Source organism: Panthera uncia, chromosome B1 (genome assembly GCF_023721935.1).
Source record: "Panthera uncia isolate 11264 chromosome B1, Puncia_PCG_1.0, whole genome shotgun sequence".
In the NCBI taxonomy this organism is placed as follows: Eukaryota; Metazoa; Chordata; class Mammalia; order Carnivora; family Felidae; genus Panthera; species Panthera uncia.
The window spans coordinates 77,612,488-77,638,042 of NC_064811.1; the positions used below are offsets into that span (position 1 = coordinate 77,612,488).

Here is a 25,555-nt window from a genome sequence, read left to right on the forward strand (position 1 = left end):
ATTCATTCATTCATTCATTCACCTAACAAATACTCTTGAAGCCTATTATATACTGGGTTCTATTCTAGGCACGGGGTACAATGACAAACAAAAATGGGAAATGTCCCTGCTTGTGTTCTAGTTTAGCGGAAAATAAGTAAAAATAATAAATAAGATCAACTCAAATGCTGAAAAATTTATTTTAAGAGATAGAAAAAAAGAATGTCATGTGATTGGAGATAAAGGGATGACCACCTTAGGATTTCAGGGAGCAATTTTTTGTTGAAATGGGATTTGAGCTGAAACTTGAACGTGAGAAAGAATCAGCCAAGTTGAAATCATGAGGGACTGATGCTCCTCAAAGAAGGGCCGTGAATGCAGAAGTCCTGACATAAAAATGGAGGGGTGCCTGGGTGGCTCAGTCAGTTGACCATCAGATTCTTGATTTCGGTTCAGGTCATGTTCTCACAGTTTGTGGGATCGAGTCCCATGTTGGGATCTGTGCTGACAGTGCACAGCCTGCTTGGGATCCTCTCTCTCCCTCTCTCTCTGTTCCTCTCTCTCTGTCTTTCAAAATAAAATAAGTAAACATTAAAAAAATGGAGTGGGTGGAGGGAAGCGATTGAAAGGAAAAGGGAGGAGGCAGGCTCAGAGGGGTGAGGGGTAGCCAAGTCCTGTAGGCCTGGTGGGCCAGGATGAGGCATTTTGATTTTATCCTAAATGAAATACAAATCCCATGATCAAATGTAATTTTGAAAAGATTGTTTTGGTTTTCCTATAGGTAATGGAGAGCAAAGGGAGCAAAGTGACAGGGCTTTATGGATGGTTTCTATGACACGTGGCTTGGGAGATGTCTATCAATAGGTGTATCAATATAGTTGATAAAGTGTTTGCTTTGAGGTTGTTCCAAAATAAAATAGAAATTAAGAAAAAAAATGAAAGTCTCACCACTAGTTATTCCTCATAGCCATTTAGGGCCAATCTAGCCAAACTGTTATTTTCCTACATGGGGAAATTTAAAACAGACCAGAGCATTAAGTATACCCACTAATGGTTCAACACCCCGATTTACTCTGTTATGGAAACACTGATAAAGAGTTTTTGGAAGGCAACTCTATAAAACTTTTTCCATCCTTTTCAGAACACTTCTGCAGCTACAGAACTAAAACATCACTTAGGAGGCTGGAAATCAGAAAAGAAGGGGATTACTGTTTCATCCCCTAAACGAGGGGAACACAGAATCACTTTCTAGAGTTTGTTTTTATGCTTCTCCATCTGATCCGTCTCTCACGGAGCAACAGGGGACATTTTCCTCGGCTAATGAGGTGACCCTGCTGAGAGCGGTCCTAGCAATAATGAAAAATAACATCTCTGGCAGAACACAGTGCAAAATAATTGTTTTTCGTGTCCCAATCAACAGCCTGGTTCATAAGTTAGGGATTTCAGTTAACTTTCCTATTACTTGAAAGTAAGGCCATCTGAAAAGGCACCGGAGCTGCTGGCCAAGGCAGTGAAATGGAGCTTTTCATTCTCATGGACTTCAGATTACATCCTCGCTCTGCCGTTTCCTTAGCTGTGAGAGCTTGGTCAAACTGTTTCACTTCTCTACGTATCAGTGTTCTAATCCATGGAAGAGGACACGGATCCTTACTCCCACAGAACTGTGGAAAGGAGAAATGAGACTTGTAAAGGGCTGATACACTGCAAGCAATTGATAAATGACAGCTCTATCAATGTCATTAGGATGTACACTGTAGGAACAGTAAGACTCTAGGTTCTTTTTTTAAGAAAGATTTTTTTTAAATTTTTTATTTATTTTTGAGAGAGCAGGAGACAGAGAGCAAGTGAGCACACACACGCACGCGCGCGCACACACAAATGGGGGAGGGGCAGAGAGAGGGAGACACAGAATCTGAAGCAGGGTCCAGGCTCTGAGCTGTCAGCACAGAGTCCGACGTGGGGCTCGAACCCACCAACTGTGAGATCATGACCTGAGCCAAAGTTGGATGCTTAACTGACTGAGCCACCCAGGCGCCCCAAGACTCTAGGTTCTTAAAGGGATTCTATTTGTAGAGTCAGCTCAGCCCATTATTTAATGAGTGACGTTAGCGAATGTGTTTGAATTGCAGGTTCCCTAGTTATTCCAGAGACAAAGAGCCCAGTTTTTGTGAGAAACCATAAGCAATGCACTTTTTAAAGTACTGTATAGTCTTTCATGCTCTCCTATGAAAGAGGTTTATGGCCTTTGTGGCTTCTGGCATCCATGCAGTGGCATGTTTCAGAGGCAAATTTCCAGGGCCAGAGTGCAACTTGATGCTAAAACAATTTCTCAACCAGAGGTGGTGCCACTTCTAAAGTGGGGGGGAGGGCGGTGTTTGGAAACGGGGCAGGGCTGGTATGTTTTGGTTGTCATAATGATTAGGGTGTTGTTTATGGTATTTAGTGAGTGAGGGCCAAGGATACTGAATGTCCTGCAATGGGAGGAACAGCCTAAAGAAGAACTGTCTGGAACAAAACTCACCTCCATCGGTAACAACTTCCAAAACCTTCTGTCTTGGACTGAAAGATGGAGCAGAGGCCCCGGGCTCAGGGGAGGATGCAGGACTTGCCCCACTGGTTGTGGGAGCCCGAGTAACTGCACCTAGGGGAAGACACCCCCACAGCAGTGCTTCCGCCATGGGAGATGCTCGTGATCTACGACCTTCTTTTTGTTAAATGTAATTTTAAAGAACATAGATCTTTCAATGGAGAGATTTTCCTGATCTGGGAGAAAAGAGATTAGAAGAAGTCTGATTGTGGAGAGAAACTTTAAGTGAATTCTGAAACTTGAAGCAAGTTGGAAACAGTTTGAAAACCGAAGCAAGAGTAGGATGCTTTTTTTTTTTTTTTTTTTAATTTTTATTTGTTTTTGTTAGAGAGAGAGAGAAAGCACGTGAATGGGGAGGGGCAGAGAGAAAGGAGACATAGAATCCGAAGCAGGCTCCAGGCTCTGGGCTGTCAGCACAGAGCCCGATGCAAAGCTCGAACCCACAAGCTGTGAGATCATGACCTGAACCGAAGTCAGGACGCTTAACTGTCTGAGCCACCCAAGCGTCCCAATAGTTAGATGTCTTGAAGAGTTAATGAAATGCTCCTTATTCTAGGAAACATCTTGTAATTGCTCAAGACACCATTTTAGGGGTTATTTAGTCCAACCTTTTTCAGATTAGGAAACTGAGTCCCAAAGGTGAGAAGTGATATTTTAAAGTAAGCAGAAGTGTTGAGATTAAAATTTGGCTTCCACTCAATCATCAATTATGTGGACAGTGTGCAAGTTATGCATTGTAAGACTCTCCGTGGCTCCATTCACAGCTGTGTGGGCTGTAGATATGGATTGTTAATATAACGGTTTTCCAGCTGATGGTGGTAAAGTGACTTGGGGAAGGAGTGACTTTTTCTAATTCTCACAAGCTCATCCTCTAAACTAGAGGTGGGGTTGCCCATATTTTTCAGCTGATGTCCAACTATTATAAAAGATGAGAACCCATGCCCAAGTATCTTAAAAAAGGAAGTGAACTTTCCTTGGTTTTATACTGTAGGAAGTAACATCAAGTACTTATCCTTAAGTACATGGCTCATAATCATGTAATAATATGTCTGAACATAGCCTATTTGGTGTGTTTAAATTTGGGAAATTTCAGAAACAAAGCCAGAAACTATACATAAATCTTCATTTCTCAAATAAACAGCAACAGCTTTGATTTTTCTACTCTTTTAAAAAATTTTCTTTTCATGTGATCGAGATAATAGACAAGAGCCAAAATGATGATGAATTTATGATTAGTTTTTTTTTAAGAAAGATAATATAAACTGTTTTTATAAGTAGTATCCTAAGAGAAAAATTATCAAGCAAATATGCTGATGTGAGAAATGTCAGGACCTCTGAGCATCACCGGACAGATTTAATAAATTCATCAAAATCAAGACTATGCCCTTTTTTAAAAAAATTTTTTTAACGTTTATTCATTTTTGAGAGACAGAGAGAGACAGATCATGAGCGGGGAAGGGGCCGAGAGAGAGGGAGACACAGAATTGAAGCAGGCTCCAGGCTCTGAGCCTACAACACAGAGCCCGACGCAGGGCTCGAACCCACAAACCGTGAGATCATGACCTGAGCCGAAGTTGGATGCTCAACTGACTGAGCCACCCAGGCACCCCAAGTCTATGCCCTTTCTAACTCCCAGGAGTTAAAACAGATCATTGATTAGAATTTCCTATCCTAACCCCTTTCTACCTGCATACTAAGGAGCCAGAGCATCAAGTGGTGAAGGGACTTGCCTAACATCACAAGGCTGGTGAACCAGAAAAGCAAGGGGCAGATCCCAGTTCTCCGGCAATAGCCTCAACAGTCTATGTAAGTACTGTCCAGGCATTAATTAGTAAATTCAAATGAGAAGAGACAAGGATGTAATAGAAAAGGGCTTGATATGTTCATGGATTAATTTGCAATTCAGTTGTTGAATGAGGTAATGCTAATTATTTAAACTCTAAAACACCTCTTCATTGGAAACATTATCATCGATATTCATGAGAAAGGCTAAAATAAGATTTTCATGCCTAAATGAAGCAACTTCCAGGCTACACCTTTTGTTTCAAGAGTGGGGCAAGCTAAGAGGCACACTGAACTTGGGAGTTTCGACTCTGATGTAGTTGGAGAACCATGCTAGAATGATGGAGTTGTTAATGTATGATAATCACATTGTATTTGGCACAAAATGTTACAATAAGTAAATATTTAAAGAAGAAACATCATTCCCTTCAAAAAGATGCCAACAGGAAAAAGGAATAAACACCAATAATTGCAGGGACACTACACATCAGAAGAAAATCATATTTTAAAACAACAAAAGCTGACAACCACCTGCTTCCAGCATCCAAGAGCCCATGTGAAAAAAAAGGTTTAGTACGACCAGAGCCAGATTTGGGTTCTTACCTTGGCCCTTATGCTAACCTGTGGGCTGTTTCAATTCTATGCCTCGATTTCTTCTTTTGCAAAATAGAGTTCTTATTAGAGGATTAGCAAAGGTTTGTAAGGTTATTTGTAAGGTTATTATTTGTAAGGTTATAGTTGTAAGGTTTTTATTATTTGTAAGGTTATTGTTATTTTTAAAATATTTTTATGTTGAGTTTAATTAAATTGAAACAAGTCATTTTGCTTTAGGTTGGTCAGCAGATCCAGTAGCTTGGAGTCAGAAGCAACTTATGCCAGGGCCTGAAGTCAGTACATTAGATGGAAAGTGAATAAAATTAAAATTAACTCTGAAATTTCTTGAAGTTAAAATATATATGATGCAGTAATTTTTTTAATGGTTCAGTAATTTTTATGCCCTCCAAAGTTTGAGAACCCCTGAGCCGGATTTAAGGAACACTCTAAAAGGAAAGCCTAGATGTAGATGTCTGGGAATTAAAACTCTGTCTTCAGATTTGCTATCAAATCTCTAGCCAAAAAGGAGATAGATGGAGTTTTGTAAGGTGTTCTTGCTTGCCCTCAAGATTTTTTCAATATATTTCAGTATGGAGCTGCTTCTATGACCTTAATACATGTAAATAGATTTTATGACATCACCAGGATTAACTAGAATGGAGGATTAATTAATATCTTACAGGGGGGCTATTATGAAAGTTATAAATATGATGCAACTCAATTGTAGTTTATAATATCATTAAGTGTGCTCTATAAAAGTACATGTTTTTAATTCATCAAGTTTCCAGTTAGTTTTAGCATATTTATGTATCTGAAGTATACCAAACCATTTCATAAGCTCTGTCCTCATTTTTACGATCCTAGCATTGGAAAAATCTTTTTTCCCCATGGGTTCTTCCCTCTCCTTGACCTGGCTGCTTGGTCTTTATTTTTGCCAGTGGCTTTACACACAGCCAAGATATGTGATTTTTCTCACATTTCTTCTGATGCGAATGTTCATATTAAAAACCTCAAGGGCCATTCAAAACAAACATGTCCAGATTTTGTTTTTTTCCCTTTTAGGTTGGTTCTTATCTAGCAAGCCCATCAGGACTGCACTAATGATGTCAGAGGTCAGGTCTGTCAAAGACACTCATGGTCATTTATTATAATTTACCACTCTTCTGAGGGTTTATTTATTGACAGGGGCTTAAGGAACTCCAAATAAATGAATACATAAATCCTAGGACATGACAACAAAAATTGAAAAGAACATTTGCTTATCACTGATGTCAGTTATCTAAATTGCCGTGGTAATTCCCTCCCCCAGCCTTACAGGACAGTGCCTCAAGAAACTCATCTGCAGTCCTGTTCCTATGGTAACAACCACGCCCTTCTGAAATTGAACAGCAGGGAATTAACATCTCAGGATGTAAAAGCCTTATCTCATGACTCACAGTAGTTGAAGAAGAAACGTCTGAAATTCCACCCAGCAGTTGAGTAAAATCAAACCCACAGATCAGCTGCCTAAGTGTTTTTAACGCAATAGACCCTATGCTCATCAATGCTTCTGAAGAAGAATAAATTATCAAATTCAAAGGCGATGATGCTGTCTGTAATCTATGGTAGGGGAGACACATCTGACAGAAAAAGTAAAACGAGGAAGAGTCCTGAAGCAAAGAGGCTGATCTGTAGTATACATCACTCTATCTGCTGGATTTTTAGGCAAAAGGAAAACGTAAGCAAAAGCCCTGGCTCTGGACCTTCGTGACCTTGAAGGAATCTACGCTTTGCTGTGGTCGTGAAACGTGGCACCCTTCTTGATTCCCTTGGAGTTTCCTTTCCATCCTAGAAGCTGAAGACCTTGCACTTGTCCTCTTCCACTGATTTGTTTGGGTCCCCACAGGTGTTCAGCAGGTTTCTGTGGGCTGAACTTTCTAACCACATCCCTGCTTTCAAAAACAGGAAAATGTTTTACCGGAAAGGAAAAACGCTAAAGCAAACCACACTCATGACACCGGAGACGGCAGAGCACTGTGCTGGGCAGCTAGTCCACGTACAGAATATTTATTTGCCAGCTGGGACACCACGCGTATCAAGGATTATACAAGCACAGCTATGACATCAACTGCTTCCAAACTGTAGATAAAAGCACTCACTGTCTGACACTCACATTATGCTTTCCTATCAAATTGCTGTGTTGACAAGAATCTCACTGAAAACTGACTAGTACCTTCTCAAATGCCTGCCGTGGCGGTTATAAACACATCATTCTAAAGTCAAAAAGAGACTATTTGTAAGGTAAAGTATTTCCCCACAATAAATGCACCTAGGATTCTGAAGGTCCTGGTATGCAGTGTGTCCACACCACAATTTACAGAGTTCTGCCACTTTGTCTGTATGTGAGAATTAATGGAAGAGCTGTGTTACATGCAAATTTTTTAATGGGTAGAAAGTGCTAAATTTGCAGACTGCATAACATTTTAATTTCCCAAAGTCAGGGAGTTCACTGGTGCAGACACAATTCTAGGCAGTTCTTATTTGTAAATTGCTATTTTAAATTTGTCTACTGTGCCATAAGCTCTCGTCAGAAAGAAGAAGCAATTCTAAATTCAGATTTGAGCTGTTACACATCCCGATGTGGGACTCCAATCTTCATATGGGATTAAAAACTAAAGTCCATAGCTCCTGTCATGTAATTATCGGAGTATGTTCATAAATATAGATATATAAAACACTACTTCTGGACCAAGCTGCATATATAGTTTTGGATTGCTGTTTTCTTTTCTTTTCTAAAATGTTTATTTATGTATTTTTGAGAGAGAGAGAGCGAATAATTGTGGGAGGGGCAAAGAAAGAGAGGGAGACACAGATGTAAAAGCAGGCTCTCTAGGCTCTGGGCTGTCAGCGCAGAGCCTGATGTGGGGCTCTAACCCAGAACCATGAGTTCACGATCTGAGAGAAGTCAGAGGCTCAGCCGACTGAGCCACCCAGGTGCCCCTGGAGTGCTGTTTTCTAAAGGAAGAGGTAAGCATGGATTAAAGCATTATATGTCAACCATGACAATGTAGATCTTACTACAAATTTATTATAGAGATTATAAAAGTTAAGAGTAATTGTATTTCAACTTAAAAGGTAAATATTGTCATTGGCTTATCATTTTTGGAGATTTTCAAGTGCTTTTTTCTTCTTCTGTATTTCTTTTTCTTTCTCTTTGTCCAGTGTTCTCTCAATCTCTCTGTCTCTGTCTCTGTCTCTCTTTCTGTGTCTGAAACCATTTTATATGAATCCCATTTCAAAAATGTACTGCAGAACCAGGGGCTGCTTTTATATAATTTTAGAAATGGTATAAAGAAACCTATATTTGCAAACAGCACAATGGACCTTCCAATACTGCCTTATGAATAACATACAGTATTCTATAGCATTACTAAGTAAAATGAGTGTAATCTGTTAAATTTCTCATATGAAGCATGTGTGTTTAGTTTTTTTCAATGGTGAAAAACACACCAAGTCTACCCTTTCTTGTTTGATATGATCCATACCATTTAGCATACCTAAGGTCTCCAGTTTTTCTTTTTTTAAAAAATTTTTATCTATTTTTAATGAACAATGAGCTTATAAGCCAAAAAGGTCCAACTTCTTTCTGGAATAATTGATTCTGATGTCTTCCTTAATAATTTATTCCAGTGAAGTAACACAATTTTTGGAAGTTCTTAATTTGAATGTAGGGTCTCCAGGATAGGAACTACTTTTTCATCCCAATGAATGTATATCCAGTGTAACATATACATGATATACGTTACACTTCAGTATCAACTAATGTGTATGGATGGCCTAAAAAATTGAGTGGGGCTTCTGAAATTGCTTAAAGACCATGACCTTGTTTCACAAATGAAATTACACAGCATCACATAATGAATCCAATTCATCAAACAGTTTAAGAATAAGTGTGCTTGCAAGGACAGAGTGATATGTATATAATAGGCAACTGGGAAATAATGCAAAACTATAATTCAGTTCCAAATCCCCATGTCTTTGAAATCCTTTTATTTATGCAATTGATTTACTGGCTATAAGTAATTCTTGCCACCCAGGGTTTTATACAACTAGGGTTTTATGTGAGTGTTTTATGCAAATACTATTTTGGTAATCAAATTTGAATTGAATCTAATTTGAAGCAAGGGGACCAATTTTCCAGGACAAGTCAGTGATATTGCTACATCTCAAATCCCAAGATTCCTGCTTCCAGGATCATGCAGTTGGTCTAGCCAATCTTCAACACCTTTTTTTTTTTTTAAATCATTTATAATTATAAACATAATGAAAAGCCAAGTATAAAGCAAATGGTGAATAAAAAGCACATTGAAAGAGAAAAAAATTACCTGTAATCTCACTGGCTAAATATAAATGCATACATTTTATTCATCTTTTTCCTGAGCTAACTTTTACATAGTTATGACTACATGCATGTATAAATCCATATTCTGCCTTTCCATGTTAAGCCATCATGAACATTTTAGTGGCTGTATGATATTCCATGTTATGTAAGTGCTCTAATACTGGATTTTCAGGGTTTGCATTTTTTTTTACAATAAATTACAAGGAATTTGTAATATATTTGATATATTTGGCATATATCTTCTTAGGTTTTCATATTAATTGCTTAAAATGTATTCATTAAAGTAGGATTACTGGAACAAAGGGTATAAACAATTTATAATTTTTTTTAATATTTATTTTATTATTTTATTTTTATTTTATTTTATTTAAAAAAATTTTTTTGTTTAACATTTATTCTCTTTTGAGAGTGAGAGAGACAGAGCATGAGCGGGGGAGGGGCAGAGAGAGAGGGAGACACAGAATCCGAAGCAGGCTCCAGGCTCTGAGCTGTCAGCCCAGAGCCCGACGCGGGGCTCAAACTCATGGACTGTGAGATCATGACCTGAGCTGAAGTCGGACACTCAACCACTGAGCCACCCAGGCACCCTTATTTTTGAGAGAGAGAGAGACAGAGCGTGAACAGGAGAGGAGAAGAGAGAGAGGGAAACGTGGAATCTGAAGCAGGCTCCAGGCTCTGAGCTGTCAGCACAGAGCCTGATGCAGGGCTCGAACCCACAGAAATGTGAGATCATGACCTGAGCCTGAAGTCCGATGCTTAACCGACTGAGCCACCCAGGCCCCCCTAAGGTATAAACAGCTCTTAACCCATATTGTCAAGTGGCTTCCCCAAATAATTATAAAAGTTTATATTCCCATTTAACAAAATATAAGAGACTCCACTTCACACATTTGTTAACATTTAGCATTGTTACACCTTTAAAATACTCAATAATCTTATAAGAAACCTCAAAGACTTTGATTAACAATTTCATTTGGCATTGGGGAAACATGTATTTTCTAAAGTGTCTTAAACACAAAACTAGGAATGTGAGAAACAATTTAGAAAACTTGTGATTAATTATTCAATAGAAAATTAAACATTCTAAAAACTATAGAGTCTAAGAAAAACAAAAACCTAAATTAAAACTATGAGTAAAACCAATCTCTGATATGTATTATTTAGGAATAATGGGAGATGGAAGTGAATCAACAATAGCCCAATTAAATAGTCAACGCTATTGACTGAACATTTTATTTATCTATATATTTTTAATGTTTATTTATTTATTTTCAGAGAGAGAGAGAGAGAGAGAGAGGGCAAGCAGGGTAGGTGCAGAGAGAGAAGAAGACAGAGAATCCCAAGCAGGCTCCACACCAGGAGGAATTGATGCGGGGCTCGAACCCACAAACTTTGAGACCATGATCTGAGCTGAAGCCAAGAGCGGGATGTTAACTGACTGAGCCATCCAGGCACCCCTAACTGAACATTTTGAAATAAAGTTTGAACTATACTCTAAGTTCTACTTCTTATCTTTCATATCTTTATGAATTTAAGTATAATCCAGTATAAAACCAGATTTTCTACTACAATTTTGAACTTCCATTAACAAGTAAATTTATTTTTACTTTGTTTTAATGTTTGTTTATTTATTTATTTTTGAGAGAGAGAGAGAGAGAGAGAGAGAGAGAGAGAGAGAGACAGTGCAAGTGGGGGAGGGCCAGAGAGAGAGACACAGAATCCGAAGCAGGCTCCAGGCTCTGAGCTGTCAGCACAGAGTCCAAGGCAGGGCTCAAAGTCACAAACCACAAGATCATGACCTGAGCCAATGTTGGACGCTTCACCAACTAAGCCACAGGTGCCCCCTTAACAGGTAAATTTAATTCATCTACATTACTACCCTTGATATATGATGATCCTTGGTATATACCGTCTCTTTTTAAATTTTTTTAAAAATCTTTATTTATTTTTGAGAGAGAGACAGAGTGTGAGCAGGGGAGGAGCTGAGGGGAGGGAGACACAGAATCAGAAGCAGGCTACAGGCCCCGAGCTGTCAGCACAGAGCCCGATGTGGGTCTGAACTCACAGAACCTCGAGATCATGACCTGAGCCAAAGTTGGACGCTTAACCAGCTGAGCCACCCAGGCGCCCTGACACCATCTTAATTATTGTTTTCATTTACCGTATTTTTTCTTTTTTCTTGTTCATTTCCTGCCCTTAAAAGTCTCATTTTGAATTTACGAATTCACCTTTTATCTGTCAGTATTAATATTTTAACCGGTAAACTTGAATCTAACTATATGGAAATTAGAAACATTTAACTTTGATCACACTTTCCCATATGCTGTGTTAATGTTGTCCATAACTTAGTTTCTTATTTTCATTTTATTTTCTGCCCCTTAATTGGTCTCTCTCTTGTTTTTAAAAAATCAATTTCTGTTTTATAATATTTTTAGTAGTCTACTCAGTGAGAGTTTGTGAGTAGTAAGCCTTCTCCATCTTGATTGTCTGAAAAGCTTTTTAATTTTGTTTTCTTCAGCAATTTGGATTTTCTCATTCTATTTTACATGTGTTTTTACTTCTCTTTTATAAAATCACTTACTTTATCTTCCCTGTATTCTGAGATGTTTCATAAGCTCTTCATTCCAGTTTACTAATTTTCCCTTCAGCTTTATCTAAAGTTGCCTCTGATCCGATTTTTAACCTCCCCCTGAGTTTTAACTTTCAATTATGTTTACCTTTCTAGGCATTCCCTTTGATTTTCCCCCTAATCTGTTTACCCTTTTTTACATATTCTATTCTTGCATTTGTGCTTATATTCCTTTTAAAAATACAGTTTGTGTTTTTCCTTTTATTTACTTTATAATCTCATTCAGGTTGTTCTGTGTCCATGTTATGAGAACACTAACTCACTTAACTCTGATGCATGCTCTCTCTTGCAGCAGACTGTTCCCTTGGGTGCTGTGAAACTGTGTATTATAATCTCATTTTCAGGCTTGGGCTACTTTTGTCATAGACCAATGCACTTGGATTGTGGGAAAAACTCAACAGAATGGCTTGTTGTTTGCTTCTGCTGGTACCCTAGAAATTTCACCAATTATGTTAATTACTTATCTTTTGTTTTTTAGTCCTTTAGTACTATTGTATCTTAGATTCCGTGGCAGATCTGGGTGTAGGATTGTGGTTTTACTATGGGTTTTATTTAAGTGAAGTCTTAATTTTTATTTTCTCTGCCATGAATTTTCCTGTGGCTTCCCTGGGCTGGTGGGTAAAAAAAAATCTAGTTATTTTTCATGGTGGGAGCAGTCATTTATGCGACCCAGCTTTATTTAGGGCTCTAGCTTTCAACTCTTGGCCTCTGGCTTTTGCAAACCCAGGGCCTCTGCCTCTGTGCCAAAACTAAGACTCTAGCTCCCAATCCTTAGGATCCACACCCCTGTCCAATGTCCTTCTGGATTATTCTGGTATCCACTCATGCAGTTACCCCTCTCATTTTGAGTTCCTACTTTATTTTGAGGATTTCTCTTTCCTTTGAACTTGACTCATTCTCTCTCACACACATATACAGACACTCCATATGTGTGTATATGTATGTCCTTTAAGTTTTAATATTTTACTTAATATTTCTACATATTTTGAGTCAAAGGTATTTGTATTGATGGAGATGATTAAGGAAGAAATGTGACTGAATATGACTATTTTGAACACATTTCTGAATAAACATTGAAAGTAATATATTGTATATATGCCACATTGTTCTTAAGTATCAATTTGGCTTTTAAAATAAACTACCCTATATTATCTAGTCTTCTGAATTCTACTGATCTCTATTATGCACTCTGAATTTCTCCCACCTAGCTGTGTATGTCTACATATATATATATCAGAATCATCTGTATACACCTTCAACTAGGAATACAATTTCAGAGGTTGTATTGTATACTTTGTTGAGTGGTAACTAGCTTTATTTTGAGATAATATTGCAATATTGTTGAAAGGCTATTAATGCATTGAAGACACTAATTCTCCTAAAGTAAATAAATGCAAAATTATAATTCTTAATTGTCAAGTACAACTTTTTGGCTATCTTTTCTACTTCCAGTCTATCTCTTTCTTTCTTTTTAAGTTTATTTATTTTGAGAGAGAGAGAGAAAGTGTGCATGTGCGAACTGGGGATGACCAGAGAGAGAGAGAGAGAGAGGGAGAAAGAGAATCTCAAGCAGGGCTCTGCACTGTCAGCACAGAGCCCCATGCGGGGCTCAATCTCACGAACCAGGAGATCATGACCTGAGTTAAAATCAAGAGTTGGACACTTAACCAACTGAGCCACCCAGGCTCCCCATCCTATTTCTTAATTATAGACCATGTCTCTCTTGCAAGCTTGGTACTTTCACTATTAGAAAACCTTTCTTTTTCAAAATGAGTGCCAAGAGCAGTATTATTTCTTTGCAAGATTTTGGTGCAATGTTATGCCAGAAACACCCAGCTTACTGGTAAGTAGAAACTGTAACTTTCACTCTAGAATACTATAATTACACAGTGTACCACTATCTTTGTGGTTTTTATCACTGAGGAAATCAATAGTACAGACTGCAATTTTCTGTTGCACTAGAGTAGATAGATATAGGAGAGCAGATGAGTTTGACTTAGTAGGGGCTGTTACTATAGTAAATCAGAATTGTAAAAGGAGATAAACAGGTTTTTTTAATCTGATTTTAACCCAAACACTCAAATGTTTCATTCTAACAAGGGATCTGATAAAATAAAAAATAAAAAAAAAAAAAAAAGCAAACAACAAAACTCCTCATGTAGCCTTGTTCCTGTTCCTGATTTACATAATCACTTCACTGCCATCATTACTGACAAATACCCAATCATTAAACAGAAGGTTCTATAAATGCCATAGGAAACAAGCTAGATGCTAAAGGGATGCTATGTCATGAAAGTCTTAATTTGAATGTTTCATGTTTGTATTTGACAAATGTCATAATTTCATACGTGTCATTTTGTGTAACCAATTAAAGGCCCCAAGTTCCATCTTTAAGCATCGTATTTCTGGTTAAATAGGTTGCTTTGGGAATTTAAAAATATGCACAATAGAAGCAGTAGGTGTTAAATCACCCAAAGTGGAAATATAGACTTGAGAGAGGGAGAAAAGGAAAGAGATGAGAGAGAGACACACATGGAGAGAGAGTTCAAATATTGCCACCTTTTGATCACATGAATCAATTTGTTCACCACTAAAGGAAGGATATTAAATTATAAAAATATTTAAAAAAAGAATGACGTGGTGTGTGCTATGTTTTTATTTTAATCCTCAACTCAAAGTCATGCCTAGAGGAACAAACCCTGTATCTCTGGATAAATGGTTAGGAAAACAGCTATATTCTTTTCATTCTTGTATTTCTAACACAAACTTGGTGAGATGCACGGTAGCAGTCTGCAAATCATAACCAGAAGCTGTGCTTTATACTCAGCAGCAGCCAGTCCTCAAAGAATGCGACATACTGTGGACAGAAAAAGAAGAAGCCTGTTGGATTTTTATTCTGTGTCAGCAACATAATTACTTATTTGTATTTTAAGTAAGGTTTCTTTTTAAAGGTCCTTGTGTGTATAGACCCTGGAAGGTAAACACAATTTCATAAATGTGGCGAAAGTGAAATATTTTATTCTTAAACGACAAACACAAATACATCTACACAAATATATTTGGTTGCCTGTATTCTGCAAGCAATTTGTAATGTGTTATAAGAAATGTCAACATCTGGCCGCTATTAGTTAAGATCCAAGGATAGCACATTGTTTGATCCATTCAGCCGCATAGGCGTGAGATCAGAACAATTCTTAATACCTTACTTCATGGTCATGTAAGATGGTAAATTTTGCACATCTAAGGGCTCCTCCATTAAAGGGGTAAGAGTTTGCAAGTATGGACATCAAACTATCAACTCATTAAGAAAATCTAAGAAACAAAGCCATGAAAACTGGGGGATATTTCTCCTATAGCACCCATTATATTCCTGGGCCAATCCTCTACACCTGGTTTTAAAATTTTTGTTTTATTAACATTATTTTCTTTGAACGAACATTAACACAAACCTCAAATTTTCAAGGGCTTGTGGACATGTTCCCACCAAGCATTTGTTGTAAATTGGTAAATTGCAGGACCATTTCCTGTCCTTTAGATATATTTTACATTCATGGACACTGGTTCAGTAACGGCCATGAATTAGGAATAAATAGCTTACTTTTTTGAAGTCATGTGATTCTACTATGAGTTGCTTAGGGTGCCCTTTTATGCATTCTAATAAAGCTGAGTAATGGCTCCCAGGTCTGGAAAGAATGATAGTTCCCCCATGGAAATGACTAACTCACTCTGCTCATGAGAAAGCAATATTGTGTATGTCATTTGTTAACCGGACAGTTATTATTCATTCGAGTTCCTGGGAGATTAGTTCTTTGAATTCTGAGACAGAGCTACTATACTGGTATATTACTGCATTGTTTTTGTTGTTGTTCAGAATTCTTAATTTCTAATATTTCCCTCCAAGAAATTCAAATGGTTAAATATCAGGCCTCCCAACTGCTGTTTGCTCAAATAGACTTACTCTGCATGCACAGCCCATCAGTGCAGTTCTTGGATTGCAAGACGAGGCCATCACAGTCCTTGCCTCCGTTCTTGGGGGCTGGTGCCGTGCACTCCCTCCTGCGCCAGTGTGTGCACTCGGTCCCACAAGTAGACCACTTGCTCCATGAAGTCCACCTGCCATCCACTGTCACACACACACACACACACACACACACACACACAAAAACCAGCATAAGGTCAGAGGGAGAAGCAGCTGCTTGAGGGGAGAAGGGAGTAGAACTCAAGTATATAAAATGAAACAAAACAGAACAAAACAAAACAACAAAACAGAAAACTGAAGAAAATGTCCCATCAAGGAGTCCTGCATTCATGTCACCTGCTGGCAAGTAAGCACGCTCTACATGCATTGTCAGGGTTCTGAGAACTTTTCTTACTGGGTGTGTGACTGTTTCCTTACTGACCAAGCAAAGGAATGCTTAAAGGGACACACAGAAAGCAAAGTTGTCACCAGGAGCTGGTGAGGACTAGGAGGTACATAAAGGTAGATCATGATGGTGCCCTTTTCTCTATTAAAAGGGAAGCTTTTGGATTTTATATTGAAACTTAGGGGACGTCTTTTTGAACCCAAGATTTCTTTGCACATAGTGTCATGTGGTCAGTGCAAGTAAACCTGTGTAAGGATATGGAGAAGAGGTTGGTACAATGGGGATACATATATCCACCCAATGACCAACCCATCCATCCATCCATCCATCCATCCATCCATTTATCCATCCATATCTATCTATCTATCTACCCATTCTCTATCCATGCCTTACTTTTTTTTTTTTTAATTTTTTCATCCAGGCAGCTTGATGCTGTTCTGCAATGCTTTGCTGAAATGACTATATTATTTTCCACTTATTATTTGATGATTCCATTCCATTATTGATGATATATATATTTCTATTTCTATTTTACAATTAATATTTATACAGATTCCTAATTTTTTGCTGTGACTCAGTCATTTATAACTGACTAACTTTCTTTCTAATTTTTGTGTCTGACTTGTCAGTAATTTCAATGATACTAAGCTATCTCTTTTAAAAATATACAACTTAAATCCTAAGTTGAATAAATACACAGTAAGTCTCACTAAAGTCACACTTAAAATTCATTCTTAAGAAATTCTTAAATAAGATAACAATATTAAAAAGTGGTTAAATAAAAAGTTTTCCTGAAATACATAAGTAATTATGATTATCTAGAATTCAATATAAAACAATGCCAAAAATCATTTATTGAACATCTAATATACATAATATCTTACACCTACATATTCATAAAAATTACATTAATTTTAATAACCTACACAGTTTGGAAAATCTATATGATTTCATATTCAAATTACTGTGTAAATATATTATGTATAATGCGTATGGAGATATAAACATGCCCATATGAAAAAAATGATGAAAGCATCAATATTTCAATTATACAGAGTTGGCTGTATAAGCAACTCCCAGCTATTTGGAGAAAATACATTTGCTTTGACATAAACCAGCCCAAAGTTTACACACACACACACACACACACACACACACTTCTATCTCAACTCAAAATACTCAGTGCATTTTTAATTGTGGAAGTCAATATCTAGATAAAATATAAGAGACTACAAGGTAAATATTGAAATTTTAAACCTAGCTAAGTGTCAAGATTTGTTACATTAATAAAATCTCTCAAAGGATTCAGTATGGGATACTGTTTGGATATTTGAGAGTGGACACTTGGGAGTATAAAATATAGATTATATTTTTCTACAGTTCATTTCTACAACCCATCTCTGAGAAAGTTTCTTTAAGGGATGAATAAGACAAAAGGTAGGCAAGATAAAGGGACGTAAGGAGATTGTTTCTAAATCATGAAAGCACAAAAAAATAATAAAATAAAATACAAATAAATAATGAAATTGAAATATAACAGCTACCCAAGGAATGCACTAAATTTATGGATTATTTCAAAATAATTTTAGCTTAAATTTTCAATATATCATATAATTAAACATTTTAGTTGATTTTGGTTTTGATTTTGGCAATATTAACTTTAATTTGCCTAAGGATAAAAGCTGGTGACAACATGAGACAGCATCAGAAGATGGTCAGAAGCAGAGGGATGCAATCTTGCTATAGTTGCCACTGCAAATAACTCACAGAAATACACAACCAACATGTACAGATAATAAAGAGCTGAATGCATTGTATTTTCAAAACCCATTAGCCCAGGTGTCACAAAGCTTTGTCTTCTTTTTAATTCATTCCAAATGTTTTATTTGCCCTTGCCCAGAAAGTGACACCAAATATCAAATATCTCAGTCTAAAACATATTCTAAATTTTAATTCCAATAATTTCCATGGCTGTCTGAAGATCAAGAGTTGTTATTCCTAAAATATGTGGCTTTCAGGGCTCTCCAAATCCCTTGAATTATAGAATCTATAATCTTGGCTCCAGCAGTTTTGTCCAGTAATAGAGAGGGATCATATCCGTAAGTGTTTAATCTCATGTTTTATTCTATTTTGCATGTTTGGCTAATAAAGTTAAATACTGTTTGGGAGAAAAATACTTGATTTCTCAGCAGTGTAAGCATTCAATGGTATGATGGATAGAAATAACATTTATCACATATTCAGGTGAATAAGGCTTTGTTTATATCTCCTAAAACAATCCTAAAATGGGAGGATACATTTGGAACGCGAGCACTGTCTTATTTACCTGGGCATAAGGTGGTACAGGCTATTTTCTGCACACTCTGCCCTTCACAGAAGGCACCACCATTGAGTGGTGCTGGGTTGGTGCAGGTCCTTGTGCGTTTCTGATACCCTCGTCCACAGCGGCTATTACACACAGACCACTCTGTCCAGGTGGACCAGCCACCATTTACTGGAAGAAGGTAAATATAAAATTGAATCATATGTGTGTTCATGCACACAGACACACAAACCATGCACAACACATAGACAAAAAGTCATCTGCTAAGTGACCATAAAACAATCTAAAATTTCAAAGATAGAAGAGACCTTGGGCATCATTTCATTCAGTTTTACTGCATAGCTGAGGAATCTAAGCATAGAGATAAATAAAATGAATTACCAAAATGTACTCACCTACTCAGAAGAGTATATAGAACCGTGTTCTATTTTTCTTGGCTACTGTTCTTAAAAAAAATACATTCCTCTTACCTAATCAAGCTTTAAAAATTATTTTTGACAGCTTATCTCAAATAATAAATGTTTACATCCTTATGCCAAGGTTGCAGGTGGATCTGAAGCATGAGAGCTGAATAAAATCATGTAGCTTTTTCTTAATAGATGATTGATTATTTTTCTTTAGCACATGTAAACTTTACAGCCTTTTAAGGACTTTTGGTCAGTTTCATTAATGCGGTGAACCTTGTTAAAAAATAAAGTCTTATATTGCTAGATTTTAAACTAACTGAGTAGCTATTTGATTGAATTGGCATTTAGTTTATGTAATTGAAATGGACACCTATTCTGTGTGTAAAAGTCAATTATGGTGTTTGATGGAGAGTTCAGTGTATGATTATAAAACCTACATTCTACTGCTATGTTCACTATTTACCGCCGGAGATATCCCTGTAGAAAATACTCTAATATATTTTAGGACTTCCATTATGTGAGTTTAGAGTACATTATTGTAATTAAGCATTTTCTAACAAAAATTATTTGCTGGTAGTTAAAACCTGACGTAACTAGTAGAAGTTAAAACCTGACGTAACTAGAACTCCTGATCATAAAGAGAGTGCTAGACACTCAGGCAGCACACAGCTTATATGTGCATATCACACACCCGACATCTCCTCTGCTAGAATCCTATGCAAGACAATGGGAAAAATTATGAATATGTTATACATACATACACAGACAAAAGAATTTTCATGGCAGAGTTATTTTTCTATAAAGATAAATAATTGTAAACAACTGTAATGTTCAACAATAGGAAAAGGGTAAAGTAAACGTATGTTCATGTGACTGACATCTAGGCAGCCATTAAAAAATGGTGCTCTAGAAGTCTATTTAATAATACATGAATATTTGAACATCACGTTTTAAGTAAAAAATATATTTATATCCCTTACTTAAAAAATCTTATCTATGCATAAAAATACCAGTAGTATGCATATCAATCTTTTTAAAAGCTATTTCTGGATGACAAGATGACAGGATTATTGGCATTTTCTTCTCTGACCTTTTCTGTGTTTCCTAAATTTTCTATAACAGATATATATTTGCCATCTCAAAATGATACTAACAAAAATAAATACATACAACACACTCAAAAATGAAATACTCATTAGATGTACACATTTTGCTATAAACTTCTGGTGAGCCTAATCTATGAGCCTTGGACGACTTACTTTATGAGGCCATGAAAAGGACAAGCAGATGGTTGATAGGTTGTGTTTCAGTTAGTGTTCCAAAAAGCAACTTAACCTGCTCAGCTTTACAAAACCCAGTGTCATGGAATTGTCATTGTAAACTGCTTCCTAGCATACTGGCAAGCCAATATTTGGGGTTATAGTATCCATATACTGCTCTGGTAGGATTTTAATGAGAAACAAATAATGATAAGCTCCTAGAGAAAAAAAAAAAAAAAGGAATGTGAAAGCCCTAGACTTATACCCTCATTTTACAGACAAGGACATGACGGTTCCTAGCATCCTGGTCAAGTGGCCAACTGAAGGTCAGTTACTAGAACTAGTCCTAGAGCACAAGTCTCCTGACCCCCAGGGTCCAATGATGTTTTTTGAACTCAAAGTGCCTAAGTTCCATCTGTTTGATTCTTTCTAAAAACCATGTTCAGCTTGCATTTGTAGATATTGAAAGCATGTTATATATAGGGGAAGAGATCTGCATGTATATTAAACATCTATATAACTCATAGAAAGATAGTCCATCATCATTAGTTATCTATGATTGCTACGTGCTGTGATGTGCTCCATTATCTTTTGCACTTTAAATGCTGTTAATCAAGTTGTTCAGCCAGTTTAGAAAAAGATAAAAAGTAGGAATCCTTTCACTGTGACTGAAGAGAGGCAACTACCTACAATTTAACATAGCCATTATCTTGACGAGGAAATTAAATCTCAGAGTATCCAGAGAATTAAAAAATTGTATGTATCTGTCTTGGAATAAAAAGGAAAGATTTAAAGTGTCACAATATACAGCCTCTGGAGCCTCACGTGGTTTCTGTTTCTCATAACTCCCCACAGCATGAGGACATCCATCCAAATGGCAGTATCTACACTAAGTACCACGAGCCAGATACCTGCCAAGGGCTGCCCCTCCTTTGCAGTCACCCAGACGTGAAAGTCCCTGGAATGTCCTTTCACACTGACGCAGCCCTGAAAAGCTTCCTTAAGTTCCAAGTGGTGGTGAGACACAGGCATCTCATTTAAGACGGGGCATACCCTCAAAATACTTCCCAGGGTTGTTTGGTTTCCTCTGACACAATAAATCACCCAGAATGTGAGGACCTACTGTCTGCCCAACACTGTGAGAAATACATAAATACACAGAGCAGTCTCTTGGTCTATAGTGGAGCTTAACACACAGCTGGGGAGATGAAACTCCTCATAAAATGACTGGAAAGCAACTGAGTGCTATACCGCAAAGAGATAAAAGCATCAGACGCTACAGCAAAATTGGGTGTGAAACTGTTGAGTATTTCTGGAGAAATATTAGGTCAAATTGGATATGAGCTGGACTAGAAAGGGCCAGAGAGCAGAAGGGAAGCTTTCCGAAGAAATCATTATGTTGAACTTGCTATGTGGTTAGGATTAGGGCCACTGCATAGCAGTGGTCACCTTCACTCTAACTACCCGCCCCCCCCCCCCCCCCCCCCGAGTGTGTAAAGCAAGTTCCAGGAAGTCAACGTTGTTCTCTGATGTATCTGGGGAACAGGTCAGCCACAATTTACCTGACTAAGCCAAAGCCCACAGAATTGTCAGTGGGCTGACTTAACCATCTTCATCTCCAAACTCACTCTAGATCTGGGTGGTCCAGGGTATGGAGGAGGGGGGCACGCTTAAGATGGGTGAGCATCTTCTGGTTCTGGTGCAGGCACTCAGGTGGATTTCCTTCACTTTTCCATAAGCTGACTGACCAAGGGCTAGGAATTTCCAAGTCTGGTCTTTCTATGCCTATCAGGGAAGCAGTTAAACCTCACTGCTGAAGCTGCAAGCTGGCAATAGGGATTGAAAATGGGTGATGGGCACTGAGGAGGGCACTTGTTGGGATGAGCACTGGGTGTGGTATGTAAGCAATGAATCACAGGAATCTGCTCCCGAAGTCAAGAGCACACTGTATACACCGTATGTTAGCTAACTTGACAATAAATTATGTTTAAAAAAAGAAAAAGAAAGAGAAAGGGCCTCTTGCTTGATAGTTTAAATTAAAACGAGAAACTGTAGTTTGACATGGACTAGATTGAGACTCCACCAGCTCACTCACCGTAGACTATGACAGTTGCAGTCGTGCTTTTCCTCTTGGCAACAATGTTTTTGGCAACACAAGTATAGTTTGCAGTATCTGAGAGGCGGGCCTGCTTTATGATGAGGTTGTGATCAATAGTAATATAAAAATTCCGATCTTCAACGGGGTCAATTATGTCTTCATTTTTCAACCATTCCACCTAAAGATGCACAAAAGAAATAGGTAAGTACCCAGTAAGGATCCCTCGATGGCTGTCTGTCCTAACCTGTGTTTTAGAATTTGTATGACATTGCTCTGTGCTATGAACTTCAGCAATCCTGGAGGAAGTAACTTTCTGAGGTCATGTGAGGTATCACTCACCTGCCAAACTTGCTGATTCTGTCTGTACTACATTATTCTCAAATGTCAATGAACCAGTTGGGAAATACAATGTTCAAATTGTTTTCACTTTGCCCCGCAGGCAAGAACAGGGAATGTGCACTGCCAAGTTCAGAACCCAATCAAAAATAATAGGCTAAGCATTTCAAACGGAACTCAAACCTTTTGCTATTTGATTTGTTTACTCTTGGCAACTAACTTGCTGCTTTTCACAAAAGAATGTGAAGACTATTAAAAAAGCTCAAAAGGCATCTTCGACATCATGTAGCTCTAATAAACCAACATTTGGATGATTTACGTGTAACCTTGCTGAAACATATGGATTAAATTTCCCCGAAAAAGCACTTACTTTAAAATGGAGCAAACACATATTTGGAGATGCATTTAAGCCAAAATACTTGAGGAAAAAAGGTTTTGTACCAACCTTCAATATAATCCAAAGAGCGTATACATCATACTCAAAGCTCTCCTTTTCTGTATCACTAACATCAAATCTTTGACTCATGGTTTGCTTCTGGGGAACCTGACCTAAGACATGACTGTTCAGAACCACTGGACTATTTTTTCCATGAAGATCACATCAGTTTAGCAAAAGCAATATTATGCTTACAGAATGAAAGGAGGGAGATATATCTGTATAAACTGTCCTTATGGAGGATGAACTATTTCTTGTTCCATAAATTGGTGCTGCTGCTGCTGTTTTTGTTTTTTTTCTATGCACAGGATTTTCCATAAAGCAAAACAACACTGATATTTGCCACCCTTAAACTTTTCTTTTGCATCCATGTGGATATGGATACAAGTAATCTTTAGTGGTAGAGAGTCAATAGTGTTGCCATTTTCAAAATCTTAGAGAGTATCTCCAGCACCACAAGAGGTCTGGAAATTAATCTCTAAATCTGTCAGTGGGCTTGACTTTGCACAGCTCTAAATTACATCCAACAGAGGGACTCTAAAATAATGCTCCTCTAATCCTTAGGAAAGAGACCACAATTTAAAGGGAAAAACGTTTAAAAACCAACAACAATCCTGAAATAAACATTTGAGGATGTAGATAAGAGCAACTATTTGTGGTGATATAAATTTTGAAAGGGCAAAACCCTCTTGGTATTTATACTATGGTGGTGAGAAATAGAATCAAATCCATCTAAAACAGTGGAGTTTTAAAACATGCATTTTGTTTTCACATACAGAGACCACATTCAGTCAGGGCCATGCTTGGATATATCTGATCTGAAACTCACACGCTTCTTGACTCGGATTTTCTCAAAATCTGGCCCTATGTGTGTGGTAGTTTGAGCTCACTAGAAGTGCAAGAGGGAAGGGAGCAAAATTCATATAATTATTAATTATCATTGATCATTGAAAGCAGACATTAACTTTCTAATCTAATCTTTATCTATGCCATTCTAGAGAAAGCTTTCCACTTATAGAAGGCACTGTTGGGATCCCCTGAGTTGGTCTTGGATCCCTCCTGAGAGAGAGAGAGAGAGAGAGAGAGAGAGCGAGCATGCTCTTCATGCTTTTCTTCCAAGGACCCATAATTGCTCTTTCTTTGAAAGATGGCTCTGACATTCGTGGACTCTGAAAGTGCCTAGGGGTTCACAGCACCCCCCTCCCCCTCCCTGTCCCACAACCTCCACCTTAGCCATTGTCTCACAGATATGGAAATATGCTTTGTGTCCAATTGGGGTCAGAATCTGAGCTGCTACCTTCCAGAGTTCCCCTGTGAAATTAGGCTGAAGCTGTCCCCTTGAGATGTCGCCTGCCATCTCTATACACACTTACTGGGCTTCATTTTCTCTCCTGGTGGCTCCACCCAGCTATAAGGTTCTCTCTTCTATGAATGCCCCATTAAAAAAAAAAAAAAAAAAAAAACCCTCTGCATTCAAATCTTGGTCTCATGGTTTGCTTCTGAAGATTCCAACTATTCTCACAGGAGAACCCATGACTGTTCAAAACTATGGTTTCTTCTGTTTAAATCACATCAGTTAACAACAGTGAGGTTACCCTGATCATAAGTGACATAAAGAGATCCCAAGGGATATTGCAAACTACTTGTATATTTGAAAGTTTATTACATGGAAGAAAAAGAGCAATCTGCACAGTTGACAAGATCTAAGACGACTTCTGTGATTACTGGGTAAACCAAGTTTACTTGCAAATATATCACTCCGCATTTTTCTCAAGTCTCTTGCCAGTGCTGGAACAGTGAGTATGACCTGGGTTTTGATGACCCCTGAGGAACCCCAGACATACTGGAGAGGCCCCCAGGGCCCTGTGGAGGTTACTGCCTTCCTCCCCAACTCTGGATTTAACCAGAGAAGCTCTGCTTTGATCTGTTTTCCTGTTTTCCATACTGGGCTCACTTGTAATGCCTAGTTTAAAGAAACAGAGAGTTCACTCCTGCTAGAAAATAGCTGTAGAAATGAAAAGGTGAGCCATGGGCTCCTCCGGCTTCCGGTACCTTGCCTACCCTCCTGTTCCCTACATTCCAGTACTCGCAGCTGCCACAATGTCCTGCTTTGAGACCACATCTCTACAGGAAGCTCAGGTCATCACCTCCGGCACTGGAATCCTCATGCTGCCCTGCACATCCCCATCTCCCACCCTGAAAAAATATCGACCCCCTATCACGCTGCTTTGCAGTGCAGAAGCAAAATTCTCCAAAATTTCAAATTCTGTTTAGATTATTTTCTCTACTTTTCTCTAACTAAAACTTAGCTCTTTATGATGCTTCTGTTTTGCTTTTTTTTTTTTTTTTTTTTTTTTTTTTTTTTTTTTTTTTTTTTTTT

The 25,555-nt window shown here is 37.8% G+C and overlaps 1 protein-coding gene across 2 annotated transcripts in view; it reads right to left on the reverse strand.

Annotated features, from left to right (window-relative positions):
- UNC5C (unc-5 netrin receptor C) overlaps positions 1–25,555 on the reverse strand; it is a 357,621-nt gene that overhangs the window by 53,390 nt on the left and 278,676 nt on the right. For both annotated transcript variants that reach the window (XM_049630896.1, XM_049630897.1), the window contains 3 exons: positions 22,401–22,581; positions 18,643–18,810; positions 15,911–16,075 (listed from right to left, as the gene is read on the reverse strand). In XM_049630896.1, coding sequence (XP_049486853.1) covers positions 15,911–16,075; positions 18,643–18,810; positions 22,401–22,581 — 514 coding nt within the window. The remainder of the gene's footprint in view (positions 1–15,910; positions 16,076–18,642; positions 18,811–22,400; positions 22,582–25,555) is intronic.